We start from the raw sequence: 25,345 nt of genomic DNA, 5'->3' as shown, positions 1-25,345 counted from the left end.
GCAATCCCTATTATGACAGTTATTTATTTTAACAAGTACTGCGGTTTCAGATAACGTTTGAGTCCGGATTTCAGAAGAGGGTCTTATGGTCAAGTGATCCATATCTAATTTTCACGCCACACAAGCATTGCCTTAGCCTTTACACTTAAAGCCATCACTATACCCTTTCAAATTTTGTCCAATTCAGGCCTACATCAAGTTCTGCCTGGCTACTTGCCTTGACCATTCCCTGCAGGAACACAGTCCACAGTTTATCATTCTTTTGGTACAATTGGGTCTCCCCAGCTCTCTAGCACATGCATTCCATTGTACAAGATAGGAAGAGGACGTGCAGCTCCTCACACACATTCGACTTAGTAAGACTGTTCTATCTACAACTTCAGCTTCTCTTTCTTCATGTACCTCCAGTGACCTTTGACCGTCTTCCTCCTCAAATACCTAACTTTGTCTTAAAAATATTACAGGGCTCTGTTTCCTCTGCCCTTTGAGGAAGAGCACCAAAGACTTATAAAACTCAGAACATCCGAGAGAGAAAAAAAAATATTCATTACATCTCTAACAAGAGAAAATCTGCAGATGCTGGAAATCCAAGCAACACACACACACACAAAATGCTGGAGGAACTCAGCAGGCCAGGCAGCATTAGAGTCAGAGTTAGAAGGTGGGGTGAGGGGAGGAAGGATCCCCCTCTCCAGCCCTGCATCTCTTTCACCAATCAACTCCCCAGCTCTTTTCTTCACCCCTCCCCACCTCCACCCATCACCTTGTGCTTCTTCCTCCCTTCCCCCCACCTGCTAAGCCTGACTCCTCATCTTTTTTTCTCCAGCCTTGATAAAGGGCCTTGGCCCAAAACATTGATTATACTCTTTTTCCATAAATGCTGCCCAGCCTGCTGAGTTCCTCCAGCATTCTGTGTGTGTTGTTCACTCATCATCATCATCAGGTGCCGTGCCCAGACTGAGCTTTGACTGCCATGGCCCACACACTCCTGTTTCGGGTCAACTGGATCAATTCATTGGTATTCATTTCCAGTTCTCTGGCTGCTGTTTCCATCATCATTTGTCTTTGCCTTCCTCTTGCTTTTTTCCCTTCAACCTTTCCCAAAATTACTGTGCATTCTAACTCCTCTTTCCTAATCACATGTCCAATGAAGTTACATTGCCTTTTCATGATCTCATACATTATTTCTCTTTTTGTGTTTGCTCTGTTCATGACATCCTCGTTAGATATTCCTTTCGTCCATGATATTCTTTCCATCCTCCTCAAAACCCACACCTCTGTTGCTACAATTCGTTTCCTCATGTTACTAGATATTATCCAACATTCTGAGCCATATGTTGTTCACTACATTTGTTTTAAAGAGTAACTCAAGAATGAAATCATTTCACAATTTATTTCTCTGCCCATCTTTACGTCATCAGCATCTGATTTGGTAGTGGCTGGCATATATACTTAAGATCTCTCAGTTTGGACTCAGGAACAACTTGGTCCTTTCCTCTTTCTGCCATGGTCCACTCTCCACTCCTATCAGATTCCTTCTCCTCCAGCCTTTGACCTTTCCCACCCTCCCATTTCACCTATCACCAGCCAGCCAGCTTCCTTCCCCTTCCCGTACCTTTTTTATTCTGGCATCTCCCCCCTTCGTTCTCCGTGCAGGAGAATCTTGACCCAGAACGTTGACTGTTTATTCATTTCCATAGATGCTGCCTGACCTGCTGAGTTCCTCCAGCATTTTATGTGTGTTACTTTGGATTCCCAGCATCTGCAGACTTTGTCACGTTTAGAAGTGGAAATATAGCCCCCACGACAGTCCATCAAAACCTCACATTATTTAAAATACTTTGCATTAACTTTCAATAATCTCTATAGGAAAGACGCCAACCTATTTAAATCTCCTTGGTAACAATCGTCGCCTCAGGTTATTCTTTCAAACTACTGTTTTGTACCTTTCGTTCAAATCTTTTTTTAAATACAGAAATCAGAACTGTATATAAGTATGCCTAGTGGAGTCTACTAAAGTTGAACACAAGTTCAAATAGTTTCCATAACACTTCTCTATTTTACAATCATAGACCAAAAGCATTGAACACAAGTGGTTGTTATGCTTTTTTAAAAAAGTCATCAGTCACGTATGACCATGCACATCCAGATCTTCTTCCCCTTGGCTGCATTCATCCAGTTATTCAATCAATATGGTACACCTTCAATTGTCCAGTCAAGCTGTACTCTTATATTTGGTTATACTAACACTCACTTTTTTCTTAAAACAAGCCCATTCTACAAATTTATTAATGTTTTCCTGTATTTTGTCACATTCTTCCTTTATTTCAGTTAACATCTAATCAACAAGCTTCAGTAATTGCATTTCTATGTTAACTCTGTGGTTCATTCAATATTTATGAAGAACTAAATCTGGCAATATTAATTTACCATGTTTGGGCTTTACAAAGCCATTTGTGACACAGCTGCCGTCGACTGGGACTGATTCACCATTTTCCTCCTTGTAAATACTGAATTCTTCCGACAGAGTGCAAATGACTGCTGGTAAATCACTCTCCCTTACCTGGGGCACACAAAGTAGAGAACATTAAATAGAAAACCTCAGTGCCATTACACAGTAGACACTGTCTTTTGTGGAATATATTCACTCAAATCCACATTTTAGGCCTTAGCCAATACTACTCAGTTTTTTTCCAGTGATTGACAAGAAGTTATCTGTTTTACTCCTTAAAGATAATGATTAATGCAATCAAATAAGCTTAAAGTTTTGGTTCAATGCAAAGTGGACCCAATTCCTCACCCTGTGAATATTCTTCCCAAACCTATACAGGCCATTCCTGGGCTATGAACATGTTCCTTTTCTTAAAAAAAAGATATGTCCATAAGTTGATTTTTGTCCACAAGTCAGAAAATAAACAAAATCATTCAATATAGTCACTACATCTTCAACAGTATTATACTGAATGGCATAAAAACATAAAATACTGATAAAATCAGGGACAGAATGAGAGTGCAAACTAGTTCTGCCACCAGTAGGAACAAACTTATGTCCATCTAACATTTGAATTTACTAACATTATGACAGCGTTTGTACGGGGGCCAAAGTAATGCAGGCAAAACTGCTTGGCACTGAGATGTCAAAGACTAATGCCCAAGCATAAATAGTAATGAACGGATATAAATTAATGCGATTGGAAAAATATTTGTGATATGCCAGCTTTCAATATTACAAAATATAGCAGATCATCAAAAATTCAGTGCTTGTTTTGAGAAATATCGGTGCTCGCCCACATTTTACTGTTTCACTTTGATGGGGGGGGGGTTGCCTTTTTTTTTTAAATATACAAGGAGAATTGTACAAAAATCTCCTCATTCCAGTTTCCCAGCAGGCTCTAAATTAGAATTCTGGACAAACTTCCATCCCACTGAAGCGTTATATTGCAATGTAAACACTCTGTTCTCAGTTTGGTTGCTTTCTTGGCCTAAACAGCCTCAGTTTTGGAAGGTCTTCTTCATAACCCACCACTTGAATAGAATCACACTTACGTTTCCCTTGGGTCATGGTGACAGGAACTAAACACAGGACATACACCATGATACAACTTCAAAGGAGATAAGTTACGTAGAACTGTCTTAAACTAAATAGCAACAAACTGCAGGGCCTGTTGTTCAACATATCACCACAATGCTGCACACGAGGCTCTGCAGTGCCGTTGTATAATTGGGCTTTTCTTTATCACCAAAAGGAAGTTCGCCAAATGCAAATTCAATAATAATCAGTGCTACTTCCTACAGGATGCTACGCAAGAATAGCCGAGGCAGGGAGAGAGTTAGAAGGCTTGCTCACCATTATGAAGTCTGTCTGGTAGGTCGACAACATAAACACCGAAACGTTATGTTGGGCTAGTGGAGCAATCACGGATTTCGCTATCTTCGTCACGCCAACCGTCTGGGAGCTGGTTGAAGAATGACCATTGGACACGACATTCAGTGCCAGCCAGGTGGCTTCTCCTACTTGCAGGAAGTCTGTTTGCGGCAACTCTGAAAACAAAAGTAATTGGTTTTTTTAATCACACAGAGATACAGTGAAAAGCTTTTGCTTGCACATTCCATCCGCACAAACCACTCTAAACAGAGGTAGAACAAAAGGAAAGCAAAACAGAATCCAGAGCAGTTTGTTTGTGTTGTTTGATTGTTTGTGGTTTTTGTATTGCTATATTTATGCTCTATTCTTGGTTGGTGCGGATGTAACGAAACCCTATTTCCCTCGGGATCAATAAAGTATATCTATCTATCTGTTACTGTTGAGTAGAAAGTGCAGTCAAGGTAGAAATACAATGGACAAGATCTTTTTCTGGTGCGGTTGAATCGGGGAGGCCCCTCCCAGTTTCACCCATCAAAGTGTGTTTCTCTCTCCCCACCCCCCCAGCTTTTAAATCTATTCCTCGTCCTTTTTTGCCTCGAGTCCTGCCAGAGGCTCTCGTCCGAAACGTCGACCGCACTTTCTTCCACAGATGCTGCCTGGCCTGCTGAGTTTATCCAACGTTTTGTGTGTATTGCTTGGATTTCCAGCATCTGTAGTTTGGTATAGATAGATAGATACTTTATTGATCCCAAAGGAAATTAATGTCACAATAGCATTACAAGTGCACAGATTTACAAATATTAGAAGAGATGAAAAAGAATAAAAAGTAAGTTATCTCAAACAGTCTAACAGGAGGGAGTCATGACTTCTCCAGCTATAGGTTCACTCATTACAGAGCCTTTTGGGCGAGGGAAAGAATGACCTCATATAGCTCTCTTTGAAGCAGCACAGCTATCTTAGTCTATAACTAAATGTGCTCCTCTGTTCAGCCAAGGTAGCACGCAGAGAGTGAGAAACATTGTCCAGAATTGCCAGGATTTTCCGTAGGGTCCTTTGTTCTACAACTGCATCCATTGCGTCCAGTTTGACTCCTACAACAGAGCCAGCCTTTCTAATGAGTTTGTTGATGCCAATGCCCCGCCGCCCCACCAAAAGACTGTACTAGCGACAACAGACAGGTAGAACATGTGAAGGAGAGGCCTGCACATGCCAAAGGATCTCAGTCCCTCAGGAAGTAGAGGCGACTCTGGCCCTTCTTGCACACGGCCTCTGTGTTGGTGCTCCACTCCAGTCAGTTATCCAGGTGCACCCAGGGAGTGCCTATGATGGAACCGACTGAGTTTACAACTTTCTGCAGCTTACTTTGATCCCGTGCAGTGCCTCCTCCCCCAAATCAGATGGTGATGCAGCCAGATATGCTCTCCAGGATACATCTGTAGATATTTACGGGTGCTGTAAAAGACATTCCTGTGCTGCGCTGTTGCAATCATACTGCAGAGACAGCCAGGTTGTTATACCAAATTATTTCTGTAGGCCTGACCATTATTTCAGTAGGCCACACGCATAATAGCAAGAATCCCAAAAGTAGCAAAGACCCAACCACTCTGTAACTATGTTCCAGCATTGCATTCAGCGTCCAGCAACAGAGAGTGAACTCCCTTCAATTTCCCAGCACTGTTAGTGGGATGTCTGCCCAGTGAATCTAGTCAGACCAGCCTTTTGTGACCCTTCGAATTCAAGTGGTCAGGAACAGCCAAGTTTCATGAAACCCTTTTTTTCAAAAATCCGCAATTCAACCAAATTGTATTCCAAAAAAAATATCAAATTCTAGTGTCTCAAGCACTGCTTTATAATTTGATTCTTTTTAAGATTTGATATCAAAAGGACCAATGAATGTTTAATAATTTGAATATTTTTCCACCACATCACAGGCAGTGTTCTATTTGTGACAGTTTGCAGCTGATGTACCCAGATGTGTCTCACAGCTGGTTGCCAAACCATTGTTGGAAGTGGGTTCTATGCGCTAGAGGGCTTAACCTATCAGGAGCCAGCTTTGGAAATCAAGTTGCCACTACCGATGAGAGAAAGCAAGGAAGTATTGAGCATAGTTGCCTCAGGGTTCACTAAAAGGAACCTGTTTTAAAAAAAACATATCACAAACACTATATTTCATTATTATTCAGTACTGCTTTTACATTCAATCTTAAACCACATCATCAAGTTCGCCGATGACACGACCGTGGTGGGTCTCATCAGCAAGAACGATGAGTCAGCATACAGAGAGGAGGTGCAGCGGCTAACAGACTGGTGCAGAGCCAACAACCTGTCTCTGAGTGTGAACAAAACAAAAGAGATGGTTGTTGACTTCAGGAGAGTACAGAGCGACCACTCTCCGCTGAACTTCGACGACTCCTCTGTAGAAATCATTAAGAGCACCAAATTTCTTGATGTTCCCCTGGCGGAGAATCTCACCTGGTCCCTCAACACCAGCTCCATAGCAAAGAAAGCCCAGCAGCGTCTCTACTTTCTGCGAAGGCTGAGAAAAATCTATCTCCCACCCCCTATCCTCACCACATTCTACAGAGGTTGTATTGAGAGCATCCTGAGCAGCTGTATCATGGCCTGGTTTGGAAATTGTACCATCTCCGATCGAAAGACCCTGTAGCGGATAGTGAGGTCAGCTGAGAAGATCATCAGGGTCTCTCTTCCCGCCATCACAGACATCTACACCGCAAAGCAAACAGCATTATAAAGGACCCCACGCACCCCTCATATAAACTCTTCTCCCTCCTGCCATCTGGAAAAAGGCACCGAAGCATTCAGGCTCTCATGAACAGACTATGTAACAGTTTCTTCCCCCAAGCCATCAGACTCCTCAATACCCAGAGCCTGGACTGACACCAACCTACTGCCCTCTACTGTGCCTATTGTCTTGTTTATTATTTATTGTAGTGCCTGCACTGTTTTGTGCACTTTATGCAGTCCTGGGTAGGTCTGTAGTCTAGTGTAGTTTTTTTTTCTTAGGTAGTTCAGTGTAGTTTTTGTATTGTTTCATGTAGCACCATGGTCCTGGAAAACGTTGTCTCATTTTTACTGTGTACTGTACCAGCAGTTATGGTTGAAATGACAATAAAAAGTGACTTGACAAGCAATTGCTTATTTAATGTAAAGGCCAACACATTGGGTCTTGGGCAAGATTGAATCATCGTGGTGTGTGGATCAGACACTGTAGTGCATGTTATGATGAGTTTCTGACCGCTCCTTTTTTGTTGCTATTTTATGTAGTTTTGACCAGGGCGGACTGGCTCAGGGGCCTGAAGTCAACGAACAACACGGGGGCTGGATTGAACTGAACGCTCCTGGACCTGTCTCGATGACTTGTGGTTTGACGTTTTATGAGCTGCGCCTTTTATGCTATCTGCACGATCTGCTCTTTGCGTGTTGGGGGTTTGATGTTTCTCTGTGAATGGGTTCCATGGCGTTTCTTTGTTTCATGACAGTCTGTAGGAAGATGAATACTGCATACATACGTAGATAATAAATGCACTTTGAATTTTAGAATCATATAGTGCTAGAGGGGCTCTTTGACCCTTCAAGTCCACCCTGACCATTAAGCATCCATTTACACCGATCTCCACACACTCCCATCAACTCTCACTACCCTTTAAACCCCACCGCCTCATTTCTACCACTCACCCGCACAAAGGAGAGGTAAATTTATCGTAGCTGATTAACCTGCGCATCTGCAGTAGATGGACGGAAATTGAAGCACTCGGGGAAACGTATACAGTTAAACTGAGAATGCGTTGTTCACAGACAACACCACAGGTCAAGACTCAACTGGGCTCACTAGAGCTATGAACAGCAGTTCTATAAAGAGCCACCCCACACAGAGTCTGCCCTGTGTATTATCAGCCCGCCTGGAACAAAAAAAAAAATTCTGTCATTTGTTTTAACCCAACCTTTTGAACCCAAGTAATTAGTCATGCTTTGCCACACAGTAAAAAAAATCTTCAGATGATTAATGACTAAATACAAAAGGAAGTTCAACTCCTACTCATCTGCATGACTGGAATCATCTCCAGCAGAAACTAAAGACCCGTATAAACCACAAGGGGAGATCAACATTTTGAATTGCAACATTTCTGCAGTGCAAAAGTAGAAAAATCTCAAAATCATCTCAGTAACTCTCCCTCGTTTCAAAATATCTTCAGTGTGGGCATTGCATATGTTTAGGGTGACACGGTAGCACAGTGGTTAGCACAACGCTTTACAGGACCAGCGACCCGGGTTCAATTCCCGCCGCTGCCTGTAAGGAGTTTTCTACATTCTCCCCGTGACCACATGGGTTTCCTCCGGGTGCTCCGGTTTCCTCCCAAAGACCTACCGGTTCGTACGTTAATTAGTCGTTGCAAATTGTCCCGTGATGGGGGCAGGCTGGCAGAGGAGGGGACTAGAGAGACAAACAAATATTTAACAACACAAGTAATAGTGAGCTAATCCTCTGTGCTTGCATTCCCAGCTGACTGGTAAAACTGCTAAATGACATCCAAACAATAGCTCAATTCAAAAACTGAAAAAAACAATTTACCCAATAATTTGAATTGGGTCAAACAAGTTTATGCATTTTTCATGTGTTAATACATATCATTATAGGTATCAAAATATTTGGCAAAAGTGGGGACAAAATTGTTTCAACAGCAGGCCTTGATTTTAATTACAATAATTAAAATAATATGGTGGATTCTGGCTAATTGGGCCATCGGTTCATTGGGGCAGCCGCTTATTTTGGACAACTCTTAAAGAACAAAAACTTAATCAAGAAAATAGCTGGGATTTCCTTTGTCTATTTGGGACACTATGCCACTTAACTGGGCCAGGAAACTGGTGCTGAACAGTTTCTAACTAGTGTCAGTCATGTGACTTGTGTAGCCATTAGACACTACACTGTGTTTAAAGCAAACAGTTTTTTTTAAAAATAGCATCAGTTCCGTGCACTTGTATTCAAAAAAAAAAAAAAAACAGCTATCTTTGTCAGCGACAGTAAGCAAGAAATAAGCAGCAAGATCATTCAGGACCGCTTTACTCAACTCAGTTTCAAGCATTCAGCCTTGGAGGTTCAAGAAACAGACAAAATGAAACAATTTCACTACTTCAAGTTAGGGACAACAAATAAATTTGAAGATATCGAAGATCATCTTGAACAGTACAATGAAAATGAAGATTTGGAGGATTCAACAATTGCTAACCAGCGTCAGTTGTGTGCACTTGCGTTACGTTGTTCATTTGGGCAGACCAACACCAAATTAAAAAGCAGTGACTTTTGACATACCTTCCTGCATGAAGTAAATCCATTATCTGCCCCCAGTGCCTGCAATGACTTTGTTCATTTAAAAAAGAACAGCAGCATACACTGGATCAATTATTCCATCGATAACTATCGAGAACTAATAGTTTTATAGTAAACAAGAGGAATTCCGCAGATGCTGGAAATTCAAGCAACACACATCAAAGTTGTTGGTGAACGCAGCAGGCCAGGCAGCACCTCTAGGAAGAGGTACAGTTGACATTTCAGGCCGAGACATTGGCTGTGTTAAACTCGTTCTGCATTTTATTTAAATACATAATTTGTTACTCATTTAAATTGTAGTCGACCTGTTTTAAACTATGTCCACGTAAGTTCAAAGTAAATGTATTACCAAAGTACATATATGTCAACATATATAACCTTGAGATTCATTTTCTTATGGGCATACTCAATAAATTCATAGAATAATAACCAAGATAGAATCAATGAGAGATCACGCTAACTTGGATGTTCCACCAGTGTACAAAAAGGTAACAAAATGTGCAAATAAATAAAAAATAAATAAGCAATAAGTATCGAGAACCTGAGACGAAGAGTCCTTGAAAGCGAGTCCATTGGTTGTAGGAACATTTCAGTGATGGGGCAAGTGAAATTGAGTAAAGTTATCCCCTCTGGTTCAAGAGCCTGATGGTTGAGCGGTAATAACTGTTTCTGAACCTGGTGGTGTGAGTCATGAGGCTCATGTACCTCCTTCCTGATGACAGCAGTGAGGAGAGAGCAAGTCCTGGGTGGGTGCAGTCCCTGATGATGGAAGCTTTTCCTGCAATAGCTTGTGGTGGGGAGGGCTTTACCCGCGGTGGACTGGGCTGTATACACTTTTTTTTAATAAAAGGACTGTCTGTTCAACAGCATTTGTGTTTCCATACCAGATTGTGATGCAGCCAGTGAATACACTCTCCTCTACACAACTATAAAAGTTTTAGGTGTCATACCGAATCTTTGCAAACTCCTAAGGAAGTAGAGTCACTGCTGTGCTTTTTTTGTAATGGCACTTATGTGCTGGGCCCAGGACAGGTCCTCCAAAATAATAATATTGAGGAATTTAAAGTTGCTATGTGTGTGGACGTGGCCAAGTGGTTAAGGTGTTCGACTAGTGACCTGAAGGTCGTGAGTTCGAGCCCCAGCCGAGGCAGCGTGTTGTGTCCTTGAGCAAGGCATTTAACCACACAGTGCTCTGCGACGACACCGGTGCCAAGCTGCATGGGTCCTAATGCCCTTCCCTTGGACAACATCAGTGTCATGGAGAGGGGAGACTTGTAGCATAGGCAACTACCAGTCTTCCATACAACCTTGCCCTGGAAAGTGAAGACTAACGGATGCCTTAAAAGTTGCTAACCATCTCCACCTCTGATCCTCCAACGACGACTGGCTCATGGACCTCAGGTTTCCTTCTCCTGAAGTCAATAATCAGCTCCTTGGTCTTGCTGACATTAAGAAGCTGTCGTTCTGGCAACACTCAGCCAGGTTTTCAATCTCCCTCCGGTATGCTGATTCATCACCACCTTTAATTCGCAACACAGCAGTGGTGTCATCAGCAAACTTGAATATGACATTGGAGTTTTCTTAGCCACACAGTCATAAGTGTAAAGCGAGTAGAGCGGGGGGCTAAGCACACAGCCTTGTGGTGCACCTGTACTAATGAAGATCATGGTGATGTTGTTGCCAATCTGAACTGACTGGGGCCTGCAAGTGAGGATCTAATTGTACAAGGAGATATTGAGGGCAAGGTCTTGGAGCTCATTGATGAATTTTGAGGGGATGATGGCATGAATACGGAGCTGTAGTCAATAAAGAACATCTTGATGTTTGCCTCTTTGCTGTCCATATGTTCCAAGGTTGAGAAAAGACCTTCAGCTAATTAGAGCAGCCTCTTAATTGGGCCAAAGTGTACTGGTCCCAATATATCCCAACCAACCAGAATCTATGGTACTCTAAGAATACATCTGAAAACTTAGATTACAGCATAAATGCAGGTGATAACTGCTGATCCACCTGGAAGAGGTGGGTCACAAGGCCCAGTTCAGTGCTCTATGTCTACGGCAAAAAAATCCATGCCTGAAAAGAATTGTTTTAGAAAAAGGGCCATGGAGCAAATTTCCACACCAAACTGAGCCATTAAAAATGATAACATTGTCTCTATCAACAATTCAATTTATTTCGTAGTTTATAGCCCTTAAGTAGATAATCCTCTAATTTACATTCCCATCATAAAGATTTTACATTTACAATGAGAAAGATTTACAATGAGGTGATAACCAAGATTTGCTGTGCTATGCAGATAATCCATGACATGGAGCCAAATGAGCCCAGACATTGTTATTATTTATCTTAGCAAGGACACACTAAACTATCAGTTCACGACATCAGGCCACAATCCTCCGACAGCGGACTTTGCACTCGTTATCGTTGTAAATTCATGCTATGTAGAATTTCTTTGCCAAACTCCAAGGTTCCAGCATCCATATTATTGTCAACTGCTCTTCAACCCAACTGCTTGAATTGTAGCTACAAAGATTTCATGATGTGTTCCTCCCCATGTCTTGAGGTGCATCGGGTGGCAACATTTAGCACTTGTCTGTTTTTTTTGGCAAGGCAGAGTTGCGAGCTCAACATTCAACTCAGCACGAATGGAAAGCATGCAAGGAGCCAGCCATATTCAAAACTGGGAACCACTCACCTCGAAGTCCAACCAGTGCAAATGCCACTACACCACCGGCCTGCTACAAAAGTTTTCAGGTCCCATGCAAAGACTTCAAATGTGCCTTATTTGTGTTTGTTTCTCTTATCCCTCGGCTATCCATGGAATGCCCTTTTCCAACAGGGCACAGGACTATTTACAATTAGCAGTGCTCATGTTTTCCTTACTGCATGCTTCATGACAATTTAAAAATCTTTCTCGTCTTTGGACCACCTGCCTTGTGTATGCAAGAACTTAAACAGGCAAATAAACACTGTGATGAAGTTCATCTCTGTACAACTCGATGGATCATGTCTCCCATCAAGTTGTAACACACATCATAAAACACACTGGATGACTCTGCATGTCCTTCAATACACAACCAACTTCAGTATCACACTTTCCACATTAAACTTCATTACTACCCACTACACTGCTGGCACCTCTGTCTGTTTAGAAGGATTCCTCATTGCTGTTCCCATAACAATTTTTTAAAAAACCATTCAGGGTTGTTAGCCCTGAGCTGAACCCCCAAATCTGGAAGACTGGTGGACCACTCTTAGTCTGGCCTCTACCTTTTGATCTGTTTGGCATGAGTAACCTTACCAAGAGCCAAAGCACAAAGCCCTGACTCCAGCCAGCCTAGGTCTCTATGTTATTGAGGCACACAAGCTTCCAAACCCAATGACAAGGTTGTGGTCCTCTTTATCCTGTGCTAGTCCCCTCCATCATCATTGGACAATGACCATTATCACATGCAAGTGTTTTGATGGGAAAGTTGAGTTTCTCAGCTTTTTAAGGAGCTGATGATCATCACTGGACCGAAACCCAATCTGCGTATTAATATTTCTGAAAGGTGTTTTGGGCTGAATCCAGAATTGAGAGAGCCAAGATTGCTGCTAACATGTAAAAATGCAAGTCTCAGAAATTCAGAGGAAAGGGTTATTTATACCAGCTAACGGTCAATTTTTTTTTAAAAAAAGAGTTTTTTAGTGAATAACTTGAGCTTCTCCCAGTATATTGAGATAAACATCAGAAGACTGAGTATTCAATCTGCTGTTAATGTTGGGCTTCTGTGTGCTCTCAGCAAAGGGACTCAAGGCGATGACTGGTATCCTGAATGTTCCTCCTCCAGTTTGAATAACCATGGGCCAGGGATTACCAGGAGTTCAAAGTCTAAAGTAGATTTTATTATCAAAGTACATACATGTCACCATATACAACCCTGAGATTCATTTTCTTGTGGGCATACTCAATAAATGCATTACTGAATGACAATAAAAGAGGACTGCGTGGCCTCATAATCTAATCTAAATCCATAGAATCGTAACTAATAAGGATTAATGAAAGTCCGCCCAACTAAGGAGTTCAACCAGAATGCAGACAGAAGACAGCAAACTGTGCAAATACAAATATAAATAAATAACGAGAACATGAGACGAAGAGTCCCTGAAAATGAATCCACTAGCTGGGAGAACATTTCAATGATATTTAGAGTGGTTTGTGAGGCTACATGGAGTGACATACAATTCCAACTTCATGCAATTCAAGTTTCTGGCACATAGAGCAACTAATCGCTTAGATCCTTGGGGCAAACACAAAATGAAATATTACCTACAATGCAGCTATGATTAGAGCCACATGGTACCCTGAAAGCATCCACGATAATAAATCTGATCTGGTTGAATTTTTGTTTTTAAAAAAAGAGATGGGGCAGCAGGGTAGCTTAGTGATTAGTAAATCTCTTACTCACTCTTCCTTCAGTTAGTCCTGACGAAGGGTCTCGGCCTGAAACGTCGATTGCACCTCTCCCTACAGATGCTGCCTGGCCTGCTGCGTTCACCAGCAACTTTGATGTATGTTGCTTGAATTTCCAGCATCTGCAGAATTCCTGTTGTTTGTAGTGATTAGCACAGCAGTTTCCAGAGCCAGCAGTCAGATCGGGATTCAGTTCCTGACACTATCTGTAATGAGTTTGCACATTCACCACCCCTCCCCACCCCCCCGACCACACAAGTTTCCTCCGGGTGCTCCAGTTTCCCCCACATACCAAAGGCATACAGTTAGAGTTAAGATTAACAAATTGTGGGCATACCATGTTGGGTGTCAGAAACAAGGCAACACTTAGCAAGGATTGTGCTGGGAAGCCTGCGACTTGATGTGATGGAAACAACACATTTCACTCTATGTTTTGATACACCTGTGACAAATAAAGCGAATGTATCCACCTTTATAAATACTGACTGACTTGATCCTCTTCAACAGAGCAAACAGAGCGAGCTACACAAAGTGTACAGGGTTCATGTTTACACTGTCTCAGCTGAAATCTCAACTGGAAAAACTGAGCCTTTAACATCGCTTCCCTTGATCAAAGCTGGTTACCTAACTGGAGGATGACAGGACTCAACCATGGGTAAATGTTTAAAGTGCTGGAGGTTGATTGTCCATGATCAGGTCTGCATTTTCTTTCACCCAGACAGACCTGACACTACTCTTTATTACAGAGCCAGTATTAGCGGAGTTGCTCAATTCTGTGCAGTGAGGCTCAAACTAAGAGCTTCCAGACCTGGAGAAGGGAACGGCGACTCCAAGCCAACACTGGGATTTGATACAAAGCAGTGCAACATTTGGGAAACTAGCACCCACCCAGTTACTTCAGATGCAAGCAGGCTAAAAGAGATGCCCACAAAACGCAGAAGGTACTCAGCAGGTCAGGCAGCATCTATGTAGAGGGTGCCATGCTGTTTCTTTGTTCTTGACTGCCTGCAGGAGGATAAGTCTCCAAGTTGTATTCTATATACTTAGATAATCAATGTACGATGAACCCTCGAAACAGTTGCCATTTCAGGCGGCGACCTTTCATCAGGACTGGAAAGGGAGGAGGAAGGAAAACCAGAAGGGTTGACTGTTAATTCATCACCATAGATGCTGCTTGACCTGCTGAGTTTCTTCAGGTGTCTGTGTCTGTAGAATCACTTGTGTTTAAAACAAAGATGCTCATCAGTCTAACATGCTTGTTACCCACCTCTCCTGAGGGACCACAGACTGCAATGATGGAGGTTTCAGCCTCTGACTCAGGAGCAGCAAGCTCTGGTGCAGGTTCAGACGAGCCACTTTGTGGGCACAATAGTGTTGTTTTTCATGAAGTGGACCAGGGTCACACTCACAGTACAGAGTGCAGTATAGAAACCCAGATTATATTGTGGAACGAGGAGAGGTGCATGCTGCTTCTGCACCTTTAGAAAAAAATAAATAAATTCAATAATAAAATGGTCGGTTATTAACTCAAAATGTTAGCTCGGTTTCTCTCCCCAGATATATCCTAGCCTGCTGAACATTTCCAACATTCCTGTCCTTGCACCTGTAAAATTGCACTAGTCTGTCTAACTATTCCTTGCAGACTACCAAAACCTCCAAACCGGGAATGCTCACGCGCACATAGCCTTCGTTGCCACGCAGCAGCTGGAATTTTCTTTTATACAATGTGATGCACAGCTTTCAGGCTATTTTCATTGCTCAGAGCAATTGTTTGTCCGCACAGCTGTTAAAAAAAAAAATTTAGAGCCAACATTGTTGAAGACTTAAAGTTTCTGTAACTTACACTGAATAAATACTGGTTTGAATTAAAGTTGACCGCAAGTTGCTGAATAGCATTAAAAATAATAATTACTTCTGGAAGCACCTCCCCCCATCCCTCGCCCAGTGTCAGCTATAGTTCATCACATTCCTATTGCTGGTCTAAACCAGATGTACTCACAATCGTACTGTTGACTGTTGTTATGACTACAATAATCTAGGAAATTCAATACAAGCAGCATACTTCATCTCTCTCTGCGCTTCCAAATCAATATACCTTGTCAACCAGTTTTTTTTTGAGAGAGAAACCACTGACATTTTGTCAAGCTGCTAAAAACAACAGAAGCAGCTCAATAAACTGTCATCTTCTGATTACATCCCGTTTGTGATTTACAAACATCTCCTTATAAAATACCCATTATTTAAACAAAGCTGGATCCATCGTTCGGCAACTGGCAGAGAACCACACCTCTCCCTCTATTTAAATGGCAGCAGTCATTTGCAATGACATTCGCACGCACTTAGGTATTTTGCAAAGTTGATACCAGAACCTTCTCCAAGGACCATCACCTTGTCGTGCTGGAGAGGGTTGTGAGCTCGAGATCCCCAGAGTAAAGCCGTCGGAATATTCGCCATTCGGCAATTGGTTCCTGGCAGGGTCACACATGGCAATAAGTCAAGGGGGAGGTTCCAGCAGTGAAGGGTCACCAGTCACCTTGTATTCCATGCCTGTGGGACCTAACCCAGATAGAGCAAGAACTGTGTGGTAGCCTCCTGTGCATCAAACTCCTCATGTTAGACAAAGTCACGCAAAGACCGTCATTAGTCAGGGAATTGAGATCAAGAGCCATGAGGTAATGTTGCAGCTCTACAAACCTTTGGTTGGACCACACTTGGAGTATTGTGTTCAGTTCTGGTCACCTCATTATAGGAAGATATGGAAGCATTAGGGAGGTCACAGAGAAGATTTATCAGGATGATTTCCTGTTTAGAGAGCATGTCTTGAGGATAGGTTGAATGAAGTGGGGCTTTTCTCTTTGGAGCAAAGTAGGATGAAAGGGTACTGGATAGAAGTGTATAAGATTATATAAGGCATGGATAGAATAGACAGTCAGCACCTTTTTCCAGGGCAGCAACGGTTAATACCAGCAGACATCTTTTTAAGGTGAGTGGAGGAAAGTTTAGGGCAGATGTCAAAGGTAGTTTTTTAAAAATTAGACCAAGGGCGGTGGTCGAGGCTGATAGATTAGGGACATTTAACAGACACATGATAGGCCCATGGATGAAAGAAATATAGAGGGCTATGAAGGGGGAAAAGATTGGATTGATGGAGTAGATTAAAAGGACAGCACAAGATTGAGGGCTGAAGGACCTCTACTGTGCTGTAATGCCCCACGATCTATGTTCTAAAGGAGGGGGAACAAAGAGAATATCTTTATGTTTTTATGGCCATGCATAAAACACATAGAAGCAGCCGTGATTGTCATAGAACTGACTATTCAACAATGTTTAAAGTTGGCAAACACCATGATCAGCAAGTTAGGAAGTAACTGTCAAAACTTCCTCACAGTTGACTACAATTATATATTAAAGCTCACAGCTTGCAGCCTTAGTGCAAAATTGCCAAATTGGAGCACATAAATCTCAAACAACTGTTAGCAGTCCAGGAAACGCTGACAGTGCAAACCTATAACCAAGTCGACTGCCTCAAGTAAACTCAATTTACATTCCTTTCTACTACATTGAGCTTCAGGATTTTTCTTAAAGTGCCATAGATGAGTCTGGACTGCATAATTTGATTGCAGTGAACATCAAAATCAAGTGATCTTAGAAATGCTTCATTCCCAATCACCTCTACACGTGAAAGGAGTGCACATTTCTGAAATGGAAGAACAATGCAAGGCAGCATCCATAAAAAGAAATGTGTCCACAAGTAACTACTCACCACCATCGTTATTATCCACATCATATGACGTAGGCGATCATGGTCTTGACCATGATCGATCTTGGCAAATTTTTCTACAGAAGTGGTTTGCCATTGCCTTCTTCTAGGTATTGCTTACAAGACGGATGACCCCACCCCCCAACCATTATCAATACTCTGCAGAGACTGTCTGCCTAGCATCAGTGGTCGCATAACCAGGACATGTGATATGCACCAGCAGCTCATACAACCTGCTCCCATGGCTTCATGTGACTCTGATGGTGGTGGTGGGGGGGGTGGGGGGGTGGAGAAGAGTGTAAGGAGGTGTTACACCTTGCCTGAGGCTGACCCGCAGGCTAGCAGAGGGAAAGAGTGCCTTACACCTCCTTTGTAGAGATGCATCTCCACCCCACCACCCAAACTACTAGGTTCTATTAAAAGGCTAAAAACTTTAAGGAGATGCCTGGGATTGTATTGTATTCCACATTTAAAAGATAATCGGTTTATGGGTCAAGCAGAAGTCACAAGTAATGATCTGATGAAAACTGAAAACAATTAATGCTCCATTTATTAAATTGGAACTCTGACCTCTTATTAACTAGAACTGTGAGGTTGGAGAGATAAAACACTTGCTTAATGATTTTAAAACCACCTGCATGTTTGAATATTAATGGCACTATTGATTCACCCTACAGCCTTATTTCAACCTTAATTCACCCCAAGCACTGGTTAGGCTGCATTTGAAACGCTCTGTTTGTGAATAAGTAACATGCACTGCTGGTCATCTTTAGTTGGGTCATAAATGGTGAAAGTTAATGCTGCATTCAGAAGAGATTACTTATTTGCAAATGTTTCATCAACTATTTATTCCCCTCCATAGATGCTGCTTGACTTCGAGTTCCTCCAGCATCTTGTGTGCATGCTGAACAATATAGTCTTGTTCTTTTTGTTCGTAAATACAAAATGTCCCAGTTCAAGTACAGTACTTGATGCCGTTCTAAGAACGTTCTACAAAAATAGCAAGATCTTGTTCATTAGCAGAAACAACCACATAATGAAGTCATTAAAAGCTCCTAACCTTGCCTCATTGCAAAACTGTGAAGAAATCATACCAAGTTAGCCTATACTTGCCATTTCACAAAGTATCTGCAATATTAGAGTTGACAAATGAAGCTAGATTAAGTGCAATGTTAAACCACAGCTTTTAAAAAAAAAAACTACTTTTTGTTCAGTGAGATGTATTCCGATCCAAGAGGTGTGTATGGGTAAAACCTCGTACAATTTGTTTCCTGAAATGCTCAAGTTGACTGAGCAATACATTTATGCCCAAACTCCTCAAAGATTACCAAGTCAAACCTTAATATCCCCAGCAAAGGAGAATGAGAAAGGGTCGTAGACTGATTAGACTGCCAACCACTTCATTTAAATGTAGAGAAAATCATAGAATATTGTTTAGGATTTCAGCAGACAGCAAAGAATAGCAACATTTAAAAAAACATCACTGATTAGAGATTTTCATTTGAGGTGGTAACCAAAAAGATTTATGAAGGCAAGGTAGTAGACTTAATCTACTGTATATGGACCTTGGTAAAGTTTTGTGTCGCTCACCACAACATGTCTAACATGCTAAGGGATGTCATTGATGCGATGGGAGGTGAGGACATCAGAACAATTGCTGTCAGTAAAGAGGTAGTGATGAGCCCTAAAGCCTCATGGGATGCATCCCAGGCTACTGAAAGAAATGACAGCACACACAATGCTGGAGGAACTCAGCAATTCAGTCCTGATGAGGGGTCTCAGCCTGAAACTTTTATTGTTTATTCCTCTGCCCAATTTGCAGAGCTCCTCCAGTGTTCTGTGGTGCTCAAGATTTACAGTATCTGCAGAATCTCTTCTGTTTAAGGGAAGTAACAGCTGATGCATTTATGATTATTTACCAAAAATTCTCTAGACTCTGGGCTAGTCCCAGCAGATTGGAAGACAATGTATGTCACACCACTGCTTAAAAAATGATATAGGCAAAAGGCAGGTAACTGTATTCCAATAAGCTTAACATGTGTAGTCAGGAAAATGCTTAAAGCTATTACTTAGGTGGAACTAGCAAAACATCTGGATAGAAGTAGTTCAATCAGGCAGAAATGGCATTGATCCATGACTGGCAGGTCCTGTTTGACAACTTACTGGAGTTCTTTGAGGATATAATGAGTGCAGTGGATAGAGGGGAACAAGTGGATGTTGTATACTTGGATTTCCACAAGGTATTTGGTAAGCTATCACATTAAAAAAAAACACATCCACAAGGGAAGAATGCATGGAGTTAGGGGTAATGGCATGAAGAGAGGATTAGTTAACCAACAGAAGGCAGAGAGTTGGGACAGATGGGTGTTTCTCTGACTGACAGTCAGCAGTGAATGGAGTGCCGCAGGGACGAGGGCTGACAATATACATTAAGGATTTAGAAGAGGACACCGAATGTAGTGTATCTAAGTTTGTTGATTGAGTGGAAAAGTAAACTATGGAGAAGATGTAAGAGATATAAATAGGTCAAGTGAGCAGGCAAGGATCTGGCATACGGAGTACAATGTTGGCAAATGTGAGGTCATCCACTTTGGAAAGAAAAATAGATCTGATTATTTAAATGGTGAAAGATTTTGGCTCAGTGTCAGTGTCAACAGCGACAACTGGTATATTAAGTCATCCAATATTTCTATGCAAACCAAACCCCCTAAATTACTACTTCCATTGCCCTTCCCTACTCAGACCCAAATGGTGCAAGAACCATTGACTGGTACACCATGCCAATCAATTATGCAAGAACACCATATCTACTGAGCATCACTTCAACCATCCAAGCCACAGGCTCTGCTCCAAATCCAGCTTTTGACTCTCCCTCCCAAAATATTACTTCAGTCAGAAGACAATTGATTTCAAGCTACATGAAATACAAGCGCTGTTTTCCCAATTCAGGGGCATAATAAAAATGCAAGGGTAATCTCCAACCAGAATCAAACTTCATAGTTAATTTTGATGAGGGTTTGTGCAAGAATTGAACCAGCTTTTGAATCTCCTTAGATTTTGAATATTATGTGCTCTCACCAATACAATTAAAGAAATGGTGGAACTTATAAATCCAAGAGCTACTTGTTGACACCTCACAATCCAGGCCCATCTAAAAAAGGTTAATTTTTTACTCCAGTAAACCATTAAATTTGTCTGACAGCCTATCAAATATAGAAAGGCTTAGAGAGAGTGAATGTGCAGAAGATGTTTCCAAGAGCAGGAGAGATTAGGACCCAGAGGTCACAGCCTCAGAATAGAAAGACGACCCTTCAGAACAGAGACTAGGAGGAATTTCTTAAACTGGATGGTGGCAAATCTGTGGAATTCATTGCCACAGACAGCTGTGGAGGCCAAGTCACTGGGTCTATTTAAAGAAGAGGCTGATAGGCTCTTGATTAGTAGGAGTGTCAAACATTATTTATTTATGTATTGAGGTGCTCTGTGGAATAGGCCTTTCCGGCCCTTCAGACCACGTTTCCCAGCAGTCCCCTCATTTAACCCCAGCTTAATCGCCGGACAATTTACTATTACCTATTAACCGGTACATTTTTGGACCGTGGGAGGTAACCCACACGGTCACAGGGAGAACGTACAAACTCCTTACAGGCAGCAGCGGGAAGGCTGGAGAACGGGGTTGAGAGAGAAAAAACAAATCAGCCATGATGGAATGGCGGAACAAACTTGATAGGAGGAATGGCCTAATTCTGCTCCCGACACTTATGGACACTTTGGCAAATTCAGTCAAGAGCAGGTGTGTCCTACTTTGAGATTACCTGGAAACAAATGCTATTCTGGGTTAGTGGTTAGGAGAAAATGACCTCTTCCATTTGTGATCTAGAAAAAGAGCCAAATGCATTGATAAAACCACAGGCTATGCATTTTAATGGGTCTTCACTGAATTGGAGAAAACTGATTACACAGAAGAAAGCCCATTGTGAACATGCCAAGCTAAAATGAACAACCCAGATTAATTTTTTTCAGTAACACATTCAAAAGTCACCCACATTCTCTCTCTCTCTCTCATCTAATCACGCCTCTTCATGCAAGATGGTAATCTAAACCATATACAATACTCATTGTACCCTCACTTCAGAATCAATTGAAGATGTTTGTTATCTTAAATGGCATCTTAAAAAGAGAATTAATATGCCAGCATCTGGCAACTAACAAGTTGAACTTAACCACAGCATCCAGAATGAGACAATTCCTATGTGATTGCTTCCAGGACACAAGCCTCAGCAAATTTCATACAACACACATCATTGTGATGGAATTATTGCCCTTGTACCTCCCCCCCCCACTCCAATTCCAGAATGAATCCAGCCAAAAGCAATCAGGTCACCCTTCAGAGTTTGCAGTTAAAAATAGGTGGACTAATCGTGCTTACCATTACAGATTAGTTATTCGGACGTTTTCCAGTAACCAAACACATTTAATCTGAAGTATGTTAATATTAAACAATTTCCTTGACACTAAAATTTAGCCCTCAACATGTCAGTACTTAAAATTTTAATGTTGTTGAAAAACGTGCATCTTTCTACCTCAACTGTGTCTCCTATCATTACATTTGTTTGTTTTTAAGAAAAAAATGGCATGTTGAATAGGTGATCATGTTGTTTCCATGACCAGATTGTTCTTGGTAAATTTTTCTACAGAAGTGGTTTTCCATTGCCTTCTTCTGAACAGTGTCTTTACAAGATGGGTGACCCCAGCCATTATCAATACTCTTCAGAGATTGTCTGCCTAGCATCAGTGGTCGCATAATCAGGACTTGTGATATGGACCAGCTGCTCATAGGACCATCCACCACCTGCTCCCATGGCTTCACGTGACCCTGATCGGGGTGGAAACGCATCTCCACCCAGTCATCCAATGTTGAATTATGACACAGCACATAATAAATGAATGACATGATGAATGATTCATCTAATAGTTTCTGTTTTAGGCTATAGTTTAGCTAAGAACATTTCATACACACAAGAGATTCTGCACCAGGGTAACATGTCAGATCAATTAGGTTTCAGCATGCCTAAATTCACTATAATGGATGGTATACTCTTGTGCCCTAGTTATCAACACATTTAAGGCAGTGTCAGAGGGCTCTGTTACACATCCAACTTCTATACACAAAGGCATTTAGATCAGGGACATTTAATAGACTGTTGAATGTACAGTCTATTAAATGGGATATTAAACTAAATCACCAACTGGCTTCTCAAGTGCACAAAAGAAATTACCGAGTTAATTGTAAAGCAAGATGTCGCTTGTCTCAAGCAGAACACATAATGATTCCAGTTATTTAGGCAGTCGGTTAATCGGGGCAGCTGCTTATTGGGAAATCTCTTAAAAGGCAAAAATTAAATTGAGAAAATAGATGGGGTTCCCTTTATTTCAGACACTATGCCACTTAATTGGGGCAGCAGACTGTTGCCGAACAGTTTCTAACTAGCGCCAGTCGCATGCATTAGCGTGACCATTAGACACTATGCTGTGCTTAGAGCGAAGAGATTTTAAAATGGCATCAGTTGGGTGTGTTTGTGTTCAAAAATCAGTGATTTCTGTCACTGATAGTTGGACAGAAATGAGCAGTAAGAATAGTTAGAACTGCCTTCCTCACTGTGTTTTAAGCATTCAGACTTGGAGATGCCAGAAACAGCCAGGAGTGAAAATGAAACGATTTCACTACTTCAAGAATTAGGAGGTATCAACAATCATTTTGAATGTTACAATGAAAATGAAGATTTGAAGAATGTAGTTGTCATCAGAACTATACGAAGCACTCCATTATCTGCACTAGGTGTCTGTGCTAATTTTGTTCAATTGTGTACACTGGATGAATTCCTCTATCGATAACTATTAGGAACTAACACTGTTTTATAACATTGTAGTACTATTCATAGTGTTCTAATCTGTTCTGCATTTCATTTAAATTCATAAGCCTTTACTCAGTTAAATAGTAGTTCGTCTTTTTTTTTTATATATACCTTTTTCACTATTTCCATAAAACATCACCTAATTGCGGCAGCCACCTAGACTGAAATGTACCGGTCCAGATGTCCCAATTAATCAGAATCCACATTTCTGGGGTTTGCTATTCACAGCCTAACTGCAGCTTTTCCTGTGTGAAAACAGTGACCACAGATAAGAACACACACAAAAAAAAAGGCCAGTTGACCCCTCACATATTGCATCAATGCTTTAACTCAACACAGTACTCTTGATATACTACCACACACACACACACTTAAAGGAGGGTGAGGTGACTATGGCTGACAAGGGAAGTCAAAAACAAAAGTGAGGGCATTCAATATAGCAAAACTTAGTGGGAAGCTACAGGACTGGAAGGCTTTTGAAAACCAGAATATGGCAACTAAAAAGATAACTAGAGAGAAAAGATGACCTATGAAGACAAGCTAGCCAATAATATAAAAGAGGATACCAAAATATTTTTTCCCCCAAATACAGTGGATTCCAGTTAATTGGGACAACTGTTTATTTGGGACAACTCTTGAATAACGAAAACTAATTGAGAAAATAGCCAGGATTTTCTTTGTTTATTTGGGTCACGTTGCTGCTTAATTGGGACTGGAGACTGTCGCCACACAGTTTCTAACTAGTGTTAGTCACGTGCACTTTTGCGGCTGTTAGACAGTGCTTAGAGTGAATAGTTTTTAAAATAGCTTCATTTGCGAGTGCTTCTGTTGTTTTATTGATTGGGGCCGATGGATGCCAAATCAAAAAGCAGTGACGTCTGATCATTTTGTTTTGCTTTTGACTTGAAAAGAATTCACACCCTTGTCAAGATGGCACTAAAAGATTTGACACTAACCGAAAAAAAATTTATACAACTGGACCAAATTAAAAGTCATCCACCTAACACCACTCATCGTCGGCTGGTAGAGATAACTGGAGTGCCAAAATCTACAATTACATGCTTGATACTGTATATCTGCGAGATAAACTGCAAGAAGAATGGGCACGGCACAGGGATAACATGGAGCATCCCAAAAACAAAAGCGCAAATATAGGGATCCGGATGTGGAAGAGGATCTCAATCAATGGCTTTCCATTGTAACTGGGCGAGGTGTACGTGTCATTGGACCAGTATTAAAAAACAAGTCAGAGGAACTAACTAAGAAGCTGGTCACAAAGATTTTGTCTCGATGGAAACGTAGGCACCACATTAAATTCAAGAAAGCACACGACAAGAAAGGTAGCGCTGATGTTGTAAGTGTAGAAACATGGAAACCCACAAAACTGCCCGATTTGCTTCAAAAAAAATGTTGTGCAGATGATATCTACAATGCTAATGAAACAGGCCTTTTGTTTTTTAAAAAAACAAAGTGTGCCAAACGGTTCCCTTAGCTACAATCCAACAACACTTAGGTTCAAAGAATGCAATGGTCAATTATACACACAAGATGTCTGCGCTGATTTTGTTCATTTACAGTCAATCAAAAGAACGTGGCAAAGTACACTGAATGAATCCACCTGTCGAGAAATTTTAGGAACTAATAACAGTTTTATAGTACTGGAGTAGTATTACTGATGTTCTAATTTTTCCGTATTTCATTTAAATACATAATTTGTTGTCGGAGTTAGTGTGCGAAGGCAGTGTGCACGGTAACCATGAATAATTGTCTTGAAAGTTTCTCTTGCGATTGCAACACCCTACTGGATATTGATAGTGTAAGATACCACAGGACTGTTTCCCTTTGGTGATGAGACAGGTGGAGCAGGAGCTGTGTAGTCTTGGTTATAGCTTGGTATTTTGAATGTGCTGTGCATGTTTTGCACCTTTGGCCCCAGAGAAACACTGTTGCGTTTGGCTGCATCCATGTATGGTTGAATGATAATTAAACTTGATTTAATTTT

At 41.4% G+C, this 25,345-nt stretch overlaps 1 protein-coding gene across 1 annotated transcript in view; it reads right to left on the bottom strand.

Moving 5' to 3' along the window:
* Window positions 1–25,345, bottom strand: part of LOC140190819 (cytosolic arginine sensor for mTORC1 subunit 2-like) — a 70,004-nt gene that overhangs the window by 17,643 nt on the left and 27,016 nt on the right. The window contains exons 3-4 of the mRNA XM_072247686.1: window positions 3,848–4,041; window positions 2,431–2,563 (exon numbers count right to left, since the gene is read on the bottom strand). Of these exons, the coding sequence (XP_072103787.1) occupies window positions 2,431–2,563; window positions 3,848–4,041 (327 nt within the window). The remainder of the gene's footprint in view (window positions 1–2,430; window positions 2,564–3,847; window positions 4,042–25,345) is intronic.

Source organism: Mobula birostris, chromosome 31 (genome assembly GCF_030028105.1).
Source record: "Mobula birostris isolate sMobBir1 chromosome 31, sMobBir1.hap1, whole genome shotgun sequence".
In the NCBI taxonomy this organism is placed as follows: Eukaryota; Metazoa; Chordata; class Chondrichthyes; order Myliobatiformes; family Myliobatidae; genus Mobula; species Mobula birostris.
This window is presented reverse-complemented; position numbering and strand designations above follow the sequence as displayed.